This window comes from Carettochelys insculpta, chromosome 1, assembly GCF_033958435.1.
Source record: "Carettochelys insculpta isolate YL-2023 chromosome 1, ASM3395843v1, whole genome shotgun sequence".
NCBI classification, from domain to species: domain Eukaryota; kingdom Metazoa; phylum Chordata; order Testudines; family Carettochelyidae; genus Carettochelys; species Carettochelys insculpta.
In genome coordinates this window covers 32,364,041-32,379,225 of record NC_134137.1, presented here as the reverse complement: position 1 = coordinate 32,379,225, position 15,185 = coordinate 32,364,041, and the positions used below count along the sequence as shown (strand labels likewise).

Genomic DNA, 15,185 nt, shown 5'->3' with positions numbered 1-15,185 from the left:
GAGCAGAGCTTTCAGAAAAAACATTCAATATTGATTTAAAAATAGTCGTGATGGACAATCCACCATGAACATTGGGCAATTATTCCAAGGGCTAATTACTTTCACTGTTAGAAATGTATATGCTATTTCCTATGGCCATTTCTACACACACAGCCCAAAATATGCTAATGAGGCACGGATGCAAGTTCCCTGTGCCTCATTAACATCGGGTCATATGATTTGGAGTCCAGAAGACGCTCTTCCAGACTCCAAAACGGTGTGTAGAAGCGTGGCCCCTGGCGGGTCTTCCGGAAGAAAGTCCTCCTTCTGGAGGCCCCTTCTTCCCAAAAATTTTCGTGAAGAAGGAGAAGACCCCCTGGGGGCCATGCTTCTACACGTCGTTTTGGAGTCCAGAAGAGCGTCTTCTGGACTCCAAATCGTGTGACCCTATGCTAATGAGGTGTGGGGAATTTGCATCTGCACCTCATTAGCATATTTTGGAATGTTTATTAGCATGCCACTTTGCAGAAATGGCCTATGTGAATGTGTCTAGCTCCAGTTACCAGCCATTGGGTCATGTTCTACCTTTCTTTGCTAGACTGAAGAGCCTATTATTAAATATTGTTCGCATCCATTGTCTTGTTTCTATGTCACACTCATCTCCCAACACATACCTGAGTTGCTGTTGTTACTAATTGATACTTCCTGCAATGCACACATGCTCTCTGTAATTGCATTCTTGTAAAGTCTGCTATTTTAGTGTTTTGACTGGTCTCTGTATTTCATAATTTTTATTTCTCTTATACTTAAATGTAATTCTTTGAGTAGTGAGGTCTAAAATGCCTCACCTCTCTTAACTGGAGTCATTATCCCTATGGTCACTTTTTTAAAGAAACTATTATAACTAGGTTTTATGTGTGTTTGTTTGTTTACTGATGGTGGTGCATATCACACATACTTTGATGCACATAACACAATGTATTACTCATGTGGATGAAAAAAAGTGAGAGGGAACATACCAGTGCTGCATGTGCAAGCACATCATAAGGGGCCCATTGTCTGTTCTGCCCCTGGGCCTGGAATTGCTGTCAATGGGCCTGATTTTATTACACTAAGGCTTATCTTGGTCTTGAGGTATAAAATAACCAAGATGTTCTTGGTGTACTTTACTAACACATAAGAGCTGTGTCTACACGTGCACGCTACTTCGAAGTAGCGGCACTAACTTCGAAATAGCGCCCGTCGCGGCTACACGCGTCGGGCGCTATTTCGAAGTTAACTTCGACGTTAGGCGGCGAGACGTCGAAGTCGCTAACCTCATGAGGGGATCGGAATAGCACCCTACTTCGACGTTCAACGTCGAAGTAGGGACCGTGTAGACGATCCGCGTCCCGCAACGTCGAAATTGTGGGGTCCTCCATGGCAGCCATCAGCTGGGGGGTTGAGAGACGCTGTCTCTCCAGCCCGTGCGGGGCTCTATGGTCACCGTGTGCAGCAGCCTTTAGCCCAGGGCTTCTGGCTGCTGCTGCTGCAGCGGGGGATTCATGCTGCATGCACACGGTCTGCAACTCGTTGTCGGCTCTGTGGATCTTGTGCTGTTTAGTGCAAGTGTGTCTGGGAGGGGCCCTTTAAGGGAGCGGCTGGCTGTTGAGTCCGCCCTATGACCCTGTCTGCAGCTGTGCCTGGCACCCTTATTTCGATGTGTGCTACTGTGGCGTGTAGACGTTCCCTCGCTGCGCCTATTTCGATGTGGTGCTGCACAACGTCGATGTTGAACATCGACGTTGCCAGCCCTGGAGGATGTGCAGACGTTATTCATCGAAATAGGCTACTTCGATGTAGGCTTCACGTGTAGACGTAGCCAAGATGTTTGTTATAAATTTGAGTGAAAGGTTTAACACTGATTACTTACGGTTATCCCATTGACACTATCAACAATTCTTTCATGTAATGTTGATAATACATATATTAAAGGGAACCCAATGAATATACTAAATGGGAACACAAATGTTAGCAATACTTAAATATGTCTAGGCACTATGACTGGATTAATATCAAAGAAACAACCTACAGAACTGGTGTAGAGATCCTCGGTTTCCGAAAACGCAGGCACATGAACTGGTTTGATGACAAGGACAGATGACCAAGCTCTTCTTGATAAGATGCATGTGACACATCTGGCTTGGGTCAATGATAAAGAGAATGCCTTCAGGAAACCAGAATATATTCGAGCTAAGCAGGAGGTACAAGTCAAATTATGGCAAGTGAAAGAGGACTGATGGAAATATCAAGCAGTTAAACTCCAAGATGTGGCTGATAGACATAATTTTAAAGCATTCTATGATGGGCTGAAGGCAGTCTATGGGCCACACATTGCTGGCTGTACACCAGTGCGTTCTGCTGATGACTTCACTTTGATCACAGATAGCACTAAAATCCTTGACCACAGGGCTGAACATTTTCACAAAGTATTGAACCAGACCTCAATTTCTAACAACAGCATTCTTGAAGAGATTCCTCAGTAGGCTAATGATTTACAGCTGGTCATACCACCAACTCTTGATGACGTACAAAAAGCTGGTAGCCAAATCAAATCCGGAAAGGCACTTGGCAGTGACGCAACTCCACCAGAAACTTATAAAGCTGCTCATGGTCAGCTGATGTACTGTCTCACTTGTTTATCTGGCACCATGTGGGAGAAAGACCTAGTCCTCCAGGATTTCAAAGATGCCCTGCTTGTACACATACACAAAAGAAAAGGTGACCGTACATGTTGTTATGACTCTCAGGCCATCTCTTTGCTCTCTAGGGCTACGTCTACACGTGCCCCAAACTTCGAAATGGCCATGCAAATGGCCATTTCGAAGTTTACTAATGAAGCGCTGACATGCATATTCAGCGCTTCATTAGCATGCGGGCGGCAGAGGCGCTTCGAAATTGACGAGCCTTGCCGCCGCGCGGCGCGTCCAGACGGGGCTCCTTTTCGAAAGCACACCACCTACTTCGAAGTCCCCTTATTCCCGTGAGCTCATGGGAATAAGGGGACTTCGAAGAAGGTGGCATCCTTTCGAAAAGGAGCCCCGTCTGGACGCGCCGCGCGGCGGCATGGCTTGTCAATTTCGAAGCGCCGCTGCCGCCCGCATGCTAATGAAGCGCTGAATATGCATGTCAGCGCTTCATTAGTAAACTTCGAAATGGCCATTTGCATGGCCATTTCGAAGTTTGGGGCACGTGTAGACACAGCCTATAGCAGGTAGGATCTTGGCATGCATCCTTTACAATTGTCTTTCACTACATCGGTACAAAAATGGTATCATTCCTAAAAGCCAGTGTGGATTTTTGCTGGTTGAGGCACTGCCAACATGATAGTTACAGCCAGGCAGAAACAAGAGAAATGCAGAGAGCAACACCAGGACCTCTATGTGATTTTCATCAACTTGACCAGCATGTATCAACATTGTTTGGTCTTTTCATAATGGCATGCTTGGTCGTGTCCTTCACAATGGAGAAACATTTACACTTTTTGAAATGTCAAACAGCACAAAGCAAGGATGTGTCCTTGCTTCTCTTCTGTTCAATGTCTGCTTTTCAATGATGCTGTTAGCTGCTTTTAAGGACTGCCCATTGAGCATACCTATTCTGTTCCAAGCAGATGGCAGTATTTTCAATCTCCAGAGACTTAAGGCTCCCACTAAAGTGGTTAATACAACTATCCATGACCTTCTGTTTACTGATGACTGTGCATTGTTGGCTCATTCTGTGAAGGACGTCCAGGAGCTTTTTGATCGCTTTGTTACTTCTGCTCACTGCTTTGAACTCATACTGAGCCCCAAGAAGACAGAAGTTGTGCCTTAGCCTGTTTGGAAAGGGCAGTGATCACTGCTGCTGGTACAGTCCTCAAGGCTGTTGACATGTTCTGCTACGTTGGAAGTGTACTGTTCTCTAGTATAAACATGGATCATGGTGTATTTGGTCAATTAGCCAAAGCCAGAGCTGCCTTTGTAAAACTGACCAAATGCCTGTGGAATGACCATGGTATTAAACTCCATACCAAAGTAGAAGTTTATCAGGCAGTTGTCCTGAATATCTGCTGTATGGACCAGAGTCACAGACAATATCGCCACCATGTTTTGAAACTCAATCAGTTCAATATGCACTGAGGAAGATTAGCCACATGAATTGGTGGGACAAAATTCCTAACACAGAGGTTCTTAACCTGTGTGGTGTCATGGGCTTTGGAAGCAATACATATGAACAAACAGTTTCACTGGATTGTTCATGTTATGAGCATGGATGATACACGGATACCAAAGATGGTCTTCTATGGACACCTTGCTCATGGAAAGCACTCTATTGGTGGTCAGTATAAGAGCTATAACAACATCTTAAAGGCCAACATGAAGTCATGCGAAATATCTCCCAGTGATCTGTGAACTCTAGATCAGGACAGATTGTCCTGGCATCAAATCATTGTACACATTTTTAATTGCTTTGAGAGTAAGTGTATCCAGGAAAAGCACAGGATCCAAAAAGAATATACAATGCATGCAGTTGGCATTTATTTATGTGACATCAGTAATCGACTCTGCCGATCAATGACTGGTTTAGTCGCTCACCAACAGTGTTATCAAAGATGAGATCTGTCTATCGATGGCTCAATCCAAGAAGTGTTTTTCTAAACTGTATTTTGGACAAAAGTTATAGCCGACACTAATCAGTTAAAAGGTAATTCTTATGCCAGACCATATGTTAAAACCAGTGACTACATAAAAGCTGTAAAAGATATGCATTACCACGTTAGTAATTACAAAATCCTTTCCTGCTACAGTAGAATCTCAGACTTATGAACACCAAGGTCATGAACTGACCGGTTAATCACACACCTCATTTGGAGCTGGATGGATGAAATCAGGAAGCAGCAGAGACAACAAACAAACAAACAAACAAAACCCCACAAAAACTGAATACTATACAGTACTGTGTTAAACTATTAAAACAAACGAGAAGATAAAAAAAGATTAGACAAGATAAAGAACTGTTTCTGTGATTCTTTCATTTAAGTTAAGATGGTAAAAAGTGGCATATTTCGTCTACCTAGTGGCATTTTAAAACTGTATTAACTCACTATTCAGTTATAAACTTTTGAAAGCACAACCATAACATTTTGTTCAGAGTTACGAACAACCTCCATTTCCCCAGGTGTTTGTAACTCTGAGGTTCTACTGTGTATTTAGTATTCAAGAGTTCCCTGGAGATTAGCTTTAACTTACTGTTTGAAAGAAAGGCTGACCTGTATCCCTGTTTGGAACATTATTACAAAACTAAAAGAAAAAGCCCATACCACTATAAAAGCTACATAGATGAGTTATGGCAGTACCTTTTGGAATTACAACATGCTCCAGTGAGTATATCAAAACTTGTCCATATTTCTATTACTATGGTATCATCCTCTTCTGCTCTGTTTGTTTTGATTACTTGTTGCATCTGATCTTTAACGAAGATTGCAAAATCTTAGACAGACACGGTCTTCTTTTGTATCCTGCCTAGCCTGCAGTTTCTGAGAATGTCATGGAAGTTTTTCTTATAAGGCGTATTGTGGAAGATTTAAGTTCTACACTGTATTTGATAACAGTAAATGTTAAAAAGTAGATATTTTAAACATAATGAATATAAAATACAGGCTCTTTACATCAGCATAGACAAGGCAAACCTTTGTAGTAGTATTATCCTAGTTCAGCACCTAGTCTAAAAAATCCATTATTCAGAGAGGTGCTGCATTAAAAGCAAACCAGTCCAGGAACAGAATTAGGGACTCAGACAAAGCTTCCATTAACTTTACCAGTTAGGGAGCCTTTGATACCCAGAGCAATGAATGGGGTATACTACCTTAACATAGATTAAGAACAGCAGAATTGGACACTGGGTGGCAAGTAACAAAGTTTGGCAATTCCAGTACTCTGTTACACACACTTCAGTACCACACCATCTCAGGAGGGCATCTGTCCATTTCTTTTCCTAGTATCTATGCAGTTTAGTGTTTCATTGTGGTAAGCACACTCCTATTGCTGTCATGGGTCCAGCTTCAATTGCTGCTTCTGGTTATCCATTCTGCATACTAATTACCTGATGGATTTCACTTTTCCATAATTCACAGCCAAGTGGTTTTACAATATTCAAACTCTAGATGGTGCCTTCTGTGATATGAGGATAACTGTACCGTATGTAAACAGTTTGCAAACTGGTTTATCGTCTCTGATGAACCGGTAGGACCACAAACTCAGTCCATTCACTGAGAAACGCAGTGTCCTGTGTTCGGTGTGGCTTGTATGAGAGGTAGGGAAGTTGTCCCATGCTACAACTGTCAAAAGTGGAGGGTGTAGGAGCAATCAACATGAAGAATCTAGAAGTCTTTGACGCACCTTCTGATCATTGATTGGGCTTCCATTGCCACTGGGGAGCTGATCTGTTAAAACTAAACAAAAGCAAATGCTCCTTACAATGAAATTCCATCACACCATTTCATCACAAGAAAATATCTCTACTTTCCACACAACAAAATACCAGCAGTATAGATTAAAAAATTAAACAAAACACACATCTTTTTTCACCTTTACACTGTAGTATAGATGGGCTAGTGTATGGCTTTTATACAGGGACATATACAAAGGGAAACATCCTAGTGGCACTGCCTCTCAGCTGCTGAGCCTGGGGAGCAGCCTTTAGGAAATGCAGACCCCAGAGCTAGTGTAGAACCATGAGCTGGTGCACAGGTTTCTGGACCCATGACTGAGTCATATCTCAACTTTTCAGATGTTCAATACAGTATATGATTCTCTGAGGTGTGCCAAAGAGAAAAAGGGGAGATCATCTCAGACCTTTTCTTATGCTTGTGCAAGGGAGCTAGAAACTGTTCCCAGGTTTGTAAAACCCTTCATTAAATCATGCTAATATCACTAGAGGCAGGTGAAAATGTGGCGGCAATTAAATGCAACCCTGAATACTTGTGTAGCTCAAAAGCCAAAATTATTATAGTGACCTTTCATGCAAAACCTATAACATGAGAGATGACTGAAAAACCAATACATTCATTTCATGACAACTTTTGAGTTTCAACATTTGTTTTCATTTCATATCAGAACACAACCAACACATCCTGAACATTTTCATGAAACAGAATCAAGTTGAAAGATCAGCTTTCAGATTCAAAGGTCAGGTTTTCAGTTAGTTACTCTCAGGGACTGGAGAGTCTATCATGAATCTCAAAAGCTTTCCCATTGAAGGTGATACACTTCAGTGTTGACAAAACAGCATATTTCAGCAACAAACTTCAGGCTTGGGCTATACTAGGCAAGTAAGTTGAATGCAGATACACAATTCTAGCTAGAATCTACTTATCTGCAATCAACTTACGTGCCCATCCACACAGAGGTCAATGGGAGAGTTTCTTCAGTCGACCTCCCTCACTCCCCCATGATAGAGAGGAGTACAGGAATTGACTGCTGAGCACAGGTAGTTCAATGTCATGCATCTCCATGAGACATGCAAAATCGAACTCTGGAAGATTGACTCCGAACCGGTTAATCTTCCCCATAGTATAGACAAGCCCTTAGTCACCAGTGTCCTCACCAACTCTAATAAAAACATTCCTGTTAGTAGGGCATTTTGGATTTTTTATTTTGCAAGAGTTTTTTTTTCTCCTCATCATTCTGGTACAGAAATTCATCACTGTGCTTGTATGACAGATGGAAATGACTTAGAATGCAACATTAGGAACATTTCTCTTAAGATGATTCCTTCATCATATCAGACAGAAGAGACAGTACCATTATCGTTATGAAAAAAATATTTAAATATTCCCTGCCTTGGAAACTATTCTTTGACTTAATCTCAGTGGTTTTAGGCCCTCGTGGTATCCTTCTTGACTTCCCTACTCAGACAATGTGCTAAGGGTGAGCTGTCACTGATGAACATTTTACACAGAAGTCCTAAAAATGTTAACACGTGGTTCTAAAACACTTAGGCCAAAGGGATATTGGAAGCAGGTTCCTGATGTTTCCATTACTGTTCCACTACTGCATCTGCATTTTCCTCCTATCTGAGATAAGTATTGTCAGAGTTCCCAGCCATTCACGCCCCCGCATAAGGAGATTATGTCTCCCTCTGCATGTGTAATAGGACTTGTAATTTCCTTCAGACAGAGATCTGGAATCACAATGAACATCATTAGTGGAAATAGCTTTATCTGAAGTCAGGTTACGTTTCTGCAGAAAGATCAGGATCCAAGTGAACGCTCTGAAATATAAAATACTCTATGCTCATTTCCATAGTATCTGAACACTTATTCACACATTACCATCAATGCTCAACAGAATTAACCATGTCTGGGCAGGGGTGGAGGATTAAGGTTTAAGTGCTCTATTTTAGATTCTGACTCACCTTATGAGCTTAATGAAATCCCTTAGGGTGAAATTTTCCCCCCTCCTCTGTGACCAGTTAAGGCCCAGCTGTAGTGGCTCTGGAGTGGTCCCTCTGCACATGGTGAAGGTTATGAAGGAGCTCTAGACATATGGACTGGAACTAGGAACTGGTGCTGCCACACTCCCTGGCTTGAAATTGTTTGCATTATGTACAGGATTTACAATTTGGTTGAAGGACTCTCAGCACCACCTCTATGCAAATTGGTCCAGAACCTTTGGTTTTGGATTACGAACCCAGAAGGGATTGCTGGGATCATCTAGTTTGATGCCTGTTTAGCACAGGCCACAGAACCTCCCTGAATTAGTTCCTGTATGAACTAGAGAATATTCTTTAGAAACATATCCAATCGTGACTTTAAAAACTGCCAATCATATCACCATTAGCAAATGGAATGACCTTTTCTGTTAAAAACCTGAGCCTTATATCCTGTCTGAGGCCAGGTGCATGTGGCAAAGCCTTTGGCAGCACAGCTATGCCTACATAGCCCCCTAGTGTAGACACAGTGTATAGCAACAGAAAGGGAGGTGATTTTACAGGTATACCACCTCCTCAAACCCTCCTCAAAGTTCTCAAAGTTCTGAAACTGTGGCTTGGGACCCCAAACTAGGTTACAATCCCATTTTAAAGGTTTGCCAGAACTGGCTTAGGCTTGCCAGGGCCTGGGGCTTGAGCTCTATCACCCAGGGCTACGTTACAGGTGGAAAAATTTACAGGCATAGTCTAGGCGTTTATTTTTGAAAATCTGGTCCATTATGATAAACAAATGAAAATACTACAATACTTTCAACACCATAACCTTCCTGTTGTCTAAGTGAAGTTATAAGAATTATATAAAACAGACTATTGTTAGGCATAAGTTAGTCAGTTTTCTTGTACAGCACATTTAAGCCTTTGCACAAGATAGTGCTGTTTGCTTAGAGAATTTCATAATATAAGAAACATTTTTTTTCTTATTCAGGGCCATATTGATGGAAAATACAACAAGCAGCTCAACTTTACCTTGTAACTCAGTTGTATTCTTTTCTGGTTCATCTTCAGCTTTCTCTTCAGGCTTCTCTTTTACAGCTGATGGCTTCCCATCTACAGTATCTGTCTTAATCGTACCAAGGTTTAGCAAAAGATGCATTATGTCAGACTTGTCAGGGCCTAAAATATTCTCCAGCACTTTGAGGCACTTGTACGATTTAAGCTCACTTACATTTTCCTCCAGGAAGAGGAGATAAAGGCTTAAATCATCATAATTTGACTTGAGTTTCAGAACATCAAACATTGGTAGAAGTTCATATACTTTAAGAATATCTGAGCTTCGCCTGAATGGGACAAGCATGGCATACACTACAAGGGGCATCACTGAAAGATACACAATTAAGTTAATGTAACTAAGTAGCTTGAAGACACCAACAGCAACAAGCTTACACTGAACTTGTTCTGGAACGGTTGTGTCATTCTTTAAGATTCCAGTTTTGATGGTGCACAGAAACTCATCAGTCATAGAGGACAGACTGATATAGTAGCCCAGATAGAGACATGCAAACAGGATAATTGCTAGAGTTAGTAAACGGCAAATAATATATTTGATTATTAAGTTTCTGGAGGTTTTCTTTGTCTTCAGATATTGCTCCACAACGGGGTATTTAAAGTGGTTTTCAGATATCTCCCACAAACTAAAAAAAGAAAAAAAAACAAAACCACATGCCAATCATTGCAGGACTTATTTTGCCACATTATTACAAAGGTTAAACACTTTGACATACCCAAATGGCCTGATTCTGATCTCACTGATGCTGTTGCACTCTACTGAAATCAATGACATAACAGGTGTGTAAAACAAATGTGAGGTCAGTCCCAAGACCAGAATTCCACTGCATTCAATAATACTGGATATAACTTTTCATAATACAAGTATGAGAGCCAATGGGAAAAATGCCTGAGCTTCAGGCAGAATAAGTAAAATACACTTAAACCTGTCTGGTCCGGGACACTCTGGTCTGGCAACATTCATGGTCCAGCACCTAAACCTCCCTGGCTGGGAGCTCAGTGGCAGAGGGTCCAAGGCCAGGGGGCTGATGGCAGAGAGCCTGGCTGGGGATGGGAGCAGAGCCCGGCTTGGGATGGGAGCAGAGCCCAGTGGCTGGTGCTGGTAATGTGGTCAGCGGCCGGAAAGGGAATCTGGGAGCAGGGGTGGGTGGCTAGGAGGGGCATTGACCTCCCCTGATCTAGCAAACTCTCTTTTTCAGGACCAGTCAGGCCCTGAGGGTGCTGGACCAGGAAGGTCCAACTCTACTAAAAAGCACTTAAACTTGTGTCTACACTACAAAAATAACTTTGAAGTTGCTTACTTCGAAGTTGAATGTGTACACACACCCTACGAAGTTAAACTTTGAAGTAGGGCACTACACCATTCCTGGGAATGGAGTAAGGACTTCGAAGTTGGGCTCTCTACTGCAAAGTTAACTTCAAAGTAAAGGAAAATGTGTGTAGACTCCCTGCTGGCTACTTCGAAGTAGTGCCTAACTTTGAAGTTAGTTCCTAGTGTAGATGCAACCCAGGAGTATTTAAATCAACACGAAGACTGATACTCAAATCCAACCTAGGAGGAAACATAGACACAGCTGCAACATTTCTTAGATTAAGGTGAATGGCATTGTATCTGCCAGGATCCAACTTCACAGTTCTATGCCTCCTCAGTAGGTATCTCAATTATAATTTTTATTTCTTCTGAAAAAAGGGAAGAGCAGAAATTGCTGAAATTGGGGTGGGTTAGAAAAATGCAGCAACTGGTCCAAAGAGGGAGGCTAGAAACGACAAATGTTTTAAAAAGAAAGAAAAAAAATGAGACTCTGCAGAGACACCTATGAGAACAACAGAATGGTGGGGAGCCCAGTGGCGGCTTGCTGTATTAAAGAATGTGAAAAATAACTTTGGTGAAAGGCAAAAAATGCCTAATGCTATTTTTGGCAGTACTGACATTCAGACTGGAAGTACTGTGGCAAAGGAAAGACAGAGCCACTTCAGGCCAGGGCTGATCTATGAAGGACGAGGAAGATGACCTGATTTTCAAATACCTTGTTTGAAAAAATGTAGCTATTTGTAGTTCTAACTCACATACACATTTCATTATCAATTTGGGATCTTAAATTCTAACAAAATTGCTGTAAAATCTACATTTCTGCTCACTTTTAAAATGTCTGCTATGAATTTACAGTACATGTCTTTGCATTTATAAGTGTTCTTATTAAAGGACAAATGTGCTTATTAAAGGCTAAAAGAAATGGAGAGCAAATATACCAAACTATGGCACTTTACCTCTGTGTCAAGTTTTCATGAACAGCTGGTGGTAGGCTACTGGGGCCTCTACTGTCTTCTCTTTGCAAGCTATTGGCTGCTTTGATTGCCCGGTTGTAGACCTTGTCAAGTTCTTCCATAATAAATTTGAGATCTGAGCAAAGATGGGGCGCTGCAGTGAAGCGCCAGAACAAGCATGGTAGATACAACAGGATAGCAACTAGTAGAAGAATGTACGGGAAAAACTGGAAGGGAAAATAGCATTAGAAGATAAATTAGAATCAACAAATACAACAAAATAAGACAACTGAGAACATTTTCTTGAGCAAGGCACTCTGGTTTATAAAAACCCACTCTCACGCTAACCAAGGTGAGAGGAAAACTTTCTTGGCGGGTGGGAGAAGGGGGGAGCCAAACATTTATGTAGAGTTCAAGCTACTGTTCATTTTTCATAAGAGAAGAAAAGAGGTTAAACCAGGGAATAGTCTTATAGCTCAATGGTTCTCAACCATCCCAGATTACTGTACTGATTTCAGGAGTCTGATTTGTCTTGCTTACTCCATTTTTCACCCCACTTAAAAACTACTTGCTTTTACCTTCATACCTCCTGGATTGTGGGCTAGTTGTGGAATTTATTTATTTATTTTGAAATTTTGTCCATCTGCCACTCATCTGCCACTATCCAGAGCTCCTCTCCTACAAATTTCGTTCTAGTCTAATCTGGTTTCCACCACTTACGCTCCAGTGAAACTGCTCTCACCAGACACTTGAACATCCTCTTCCTACTCAGAGCTCAGAACCAGTACTCCTCCTTTGCCTGTCAGCTGCTTTCAACACTGTTGACCGTGCTTTTCTTCTTGAAATCCTTTCCTGAATAGGCTTCCATAGCACTGTCTTCTCCTGTTTCTCTTGAGACCTCTTTAATCACTCCCTCATTGTGTCTTTCAGGGGATCTTCCTCATCCAGTTTTTTGTGGCATTTGCCCAGGGATCTATTTGGAGTCCCCTCCTTTTCTTCCTCTACGGCTTGTCTCTGGGTAAACTTATCCACAACCATAAATTCAACCACCATCACCATAGCGATGATTCAGAGGTCTACGTCTGTACTCCAGACCTGTTTCCTTTTGTCCAAACTCTGCAAAAACCTCTGCCTGTCTATCTGAAAACTTCTTCTAGATGTTTGGTCATCAGCTGAAACTCAACATGGCTATAACAGAGCACCCAATCTACCTCAACCTCCCCCCCGCACTTCTTTTTTCGACCACTGTGGACACTGCCACCACCCTGCCTGTCATGCAGGCAAATGACCTGGTTGTCATCTTCCACTTGGACCTCTCTCTAGGGCAGGGGTCAGCAACTTTTCTGAGACGGAGTGCCAAAATTTGACCTTTTGACCTCTACATACGGTCCGAGTACCGGTGATACTTTTTAAAGGTACTATTAGTCCTACTTACAACAGATTCATTAATAAATAAATTAAGGTGCAGAACTTTACTGTTGAGAAGGTAGTTGGTAGCATTAGCTGGTCTTTTGTGTCTTTTGTTAGTCCACAAGCAGCATGGCTTTGAAAAACCTCCCGGCTGCATGAGGAAGGAGGGGCAGGGTTGAGTTACCGGATCACATGCTCATGAAAATCAGCTTGTGTGCCACTCTTGGCACCCGTGCAAGGGGTTGCTTGTTCTATGGATTAAACTACACAATTAACCTTTTAAAAGTTCATTTTAATGCCTCCCAATCCACAAGGTGGCAATGTTCCATCAAGTAGTGGAGATATATGTTGGATAGTTTAGATTCGATTAGCCATGTTTGTTACTGAAGCTAAAAACATATATGGTCAAATAAATGGAAGAGCTTTACTAACCCTAAAATGAAATTCAGAGTGATTTAGTACCAGGATTACTGAAGGGCCTCTTTTGTCAGCATGTTGTGGCATTATAATGCTGGATGTCACCAAATCAATATGAAAACATGATGCTCCTGGTCAGTGTTCCTTCTAATTTTTTCCATCCATAGGTGGAATAATTTTTGTTATGTGCACCAAGGCATGCATGGATATGCACTACCAATAGAAACACAAGCTGCCCACTGTGGGTGCTCTGCTAATCAGCTGGGCCACATCTCTCCTGGGCAGCCACCCAATTGCTCAATTTACAGGGAACACTGCTCCCGTTTATCCCTGTTATCTGAACTTTCACATTATCTAGGTTCCTTCCTTGTCCCTCAGCATGAGATACATGCCACAGAAGGCACATATGTCACACAGCTCACTTGGAGAATCAGATACCAGAGCAGAGACTCCAGCCAGCACTGCAAGGAGGAAGGACAGAATGAGTCCCTTGCCATGGGGGAGTCCACCCTGTTGTTGAATAGCTCCCGTAGCAGTGCAGGAGCCCTCTCCATCCCCACTGCCACAGGGTGAATAAACGGGGCTGTGACAGCGGAGCTGCAGGTATCTCCCTGATCCGCTGCAGAACTGGTGCCACCCTGCAGGCACAAGGTGCAGAGGGGAGGCTGTGTTCCTGGTGGTGCAGAGCAGAGAGGTCCCAGCCAGGAATGAGAGGAGGACACACCCCAAGCTCTGGAGAAGGCCAGCCTGCTGTTGAATGGCACCTGCCTTCTCAATTACCTACACCCCTGATTATCAAAGTAATGTCTGTCCCTCATGCTATTGGGAGTTTACTGTACAGGCAAAAAGCTGTCCCTTTATGATTAGGACTGAAATAACAAAATGTTCAGATTCTGAACATCATCAATTAAAACATTATCTAGGTCTGTCCATATGCTACTTGATTAATCAGTGTCCAGAAAACCCAAGGGGAAAACAGGAGGGTCATACCTCCAAAATCAGCAGCCGAACTGACTGCACATTGTATTACTGTACTGTAAAACTATGAGTGAGTTCTCTCACGAAAATCTGTCATGTTCAGAACTTAGTGGTCATTATGAGATATGTATATTTCACACAGTCTATATGTCAAACCAAGGTTATAAACCTGTGTATTTATGTACACAGATAACTGTTGTTCAGAACTTGTACTACAACTTTATGTGAACCTCGTGTCAGGGAGGGGCACCACACAAGCTAATTGTTGATACAAATCAACTTCAAATACCCATCCATTCTTTATCCCAAGAGAAGATAATGATGAACTATTAGACACACCTAGCCTAGAACTTCCCCCCACTCTGAATAATCACGAGCCACCATGCAAAAAAGAAAGAAAGAAAGAAAGAAAGAAAAGTGCTAGAACGAGAACTTAAAGGGTCTGAAACTCACAGAAGGAGAATAGGGTAGCCAAAAGCCTGGTCTATACTAGAATATTAAGTTGGTTTAACTACATGTCAGGGGTGTGAAAAATCCACACCCCTGAGTGATGTAGTTAAGCTGACCTAACCCCCAGTGTAGACAGCACTAGAAAATGGAAGAATTCTTTTGTCCACCAA

The 15,185-nt window shown here is 42.2% G+C and overlaps 1 protein-coding gene across 1 annotated transcript in view; it reads right to left on the bottom strand.

The window, feature by feature from the left end:
* Positions 1 to 3,195: 3,195 nt before the first annotated feature.
* Positions 3,196 to 15,185, bottom strand: part of PANX1 (pannexin 1) — a 36,366-nt gene continuing 24,376 nt past the window's right edge. Inside the window, exons 3-5 of the mRNA XM_074981567.1 lie at positions 11,764 to 11,987; positions 9,457 to 10,121; positions 3,196 to 6,451 (exon numbers count right to left, since the gene is read on the bottom strand). Of these exons, the coding sequence (XP_074837668.1) occupies positions 6,366 to 6,451; positions 9,457 to 10,121; positions 11,764 to 11,987 (975 nt within the window). The 3' untranslated portion in view covers positions 3,196 to 6,365. The remainder of the gene's footprint in view (positions 6,452 to 9,456; positions 10,122 to 11,763; positions 11,988 to 15,185) is intronic.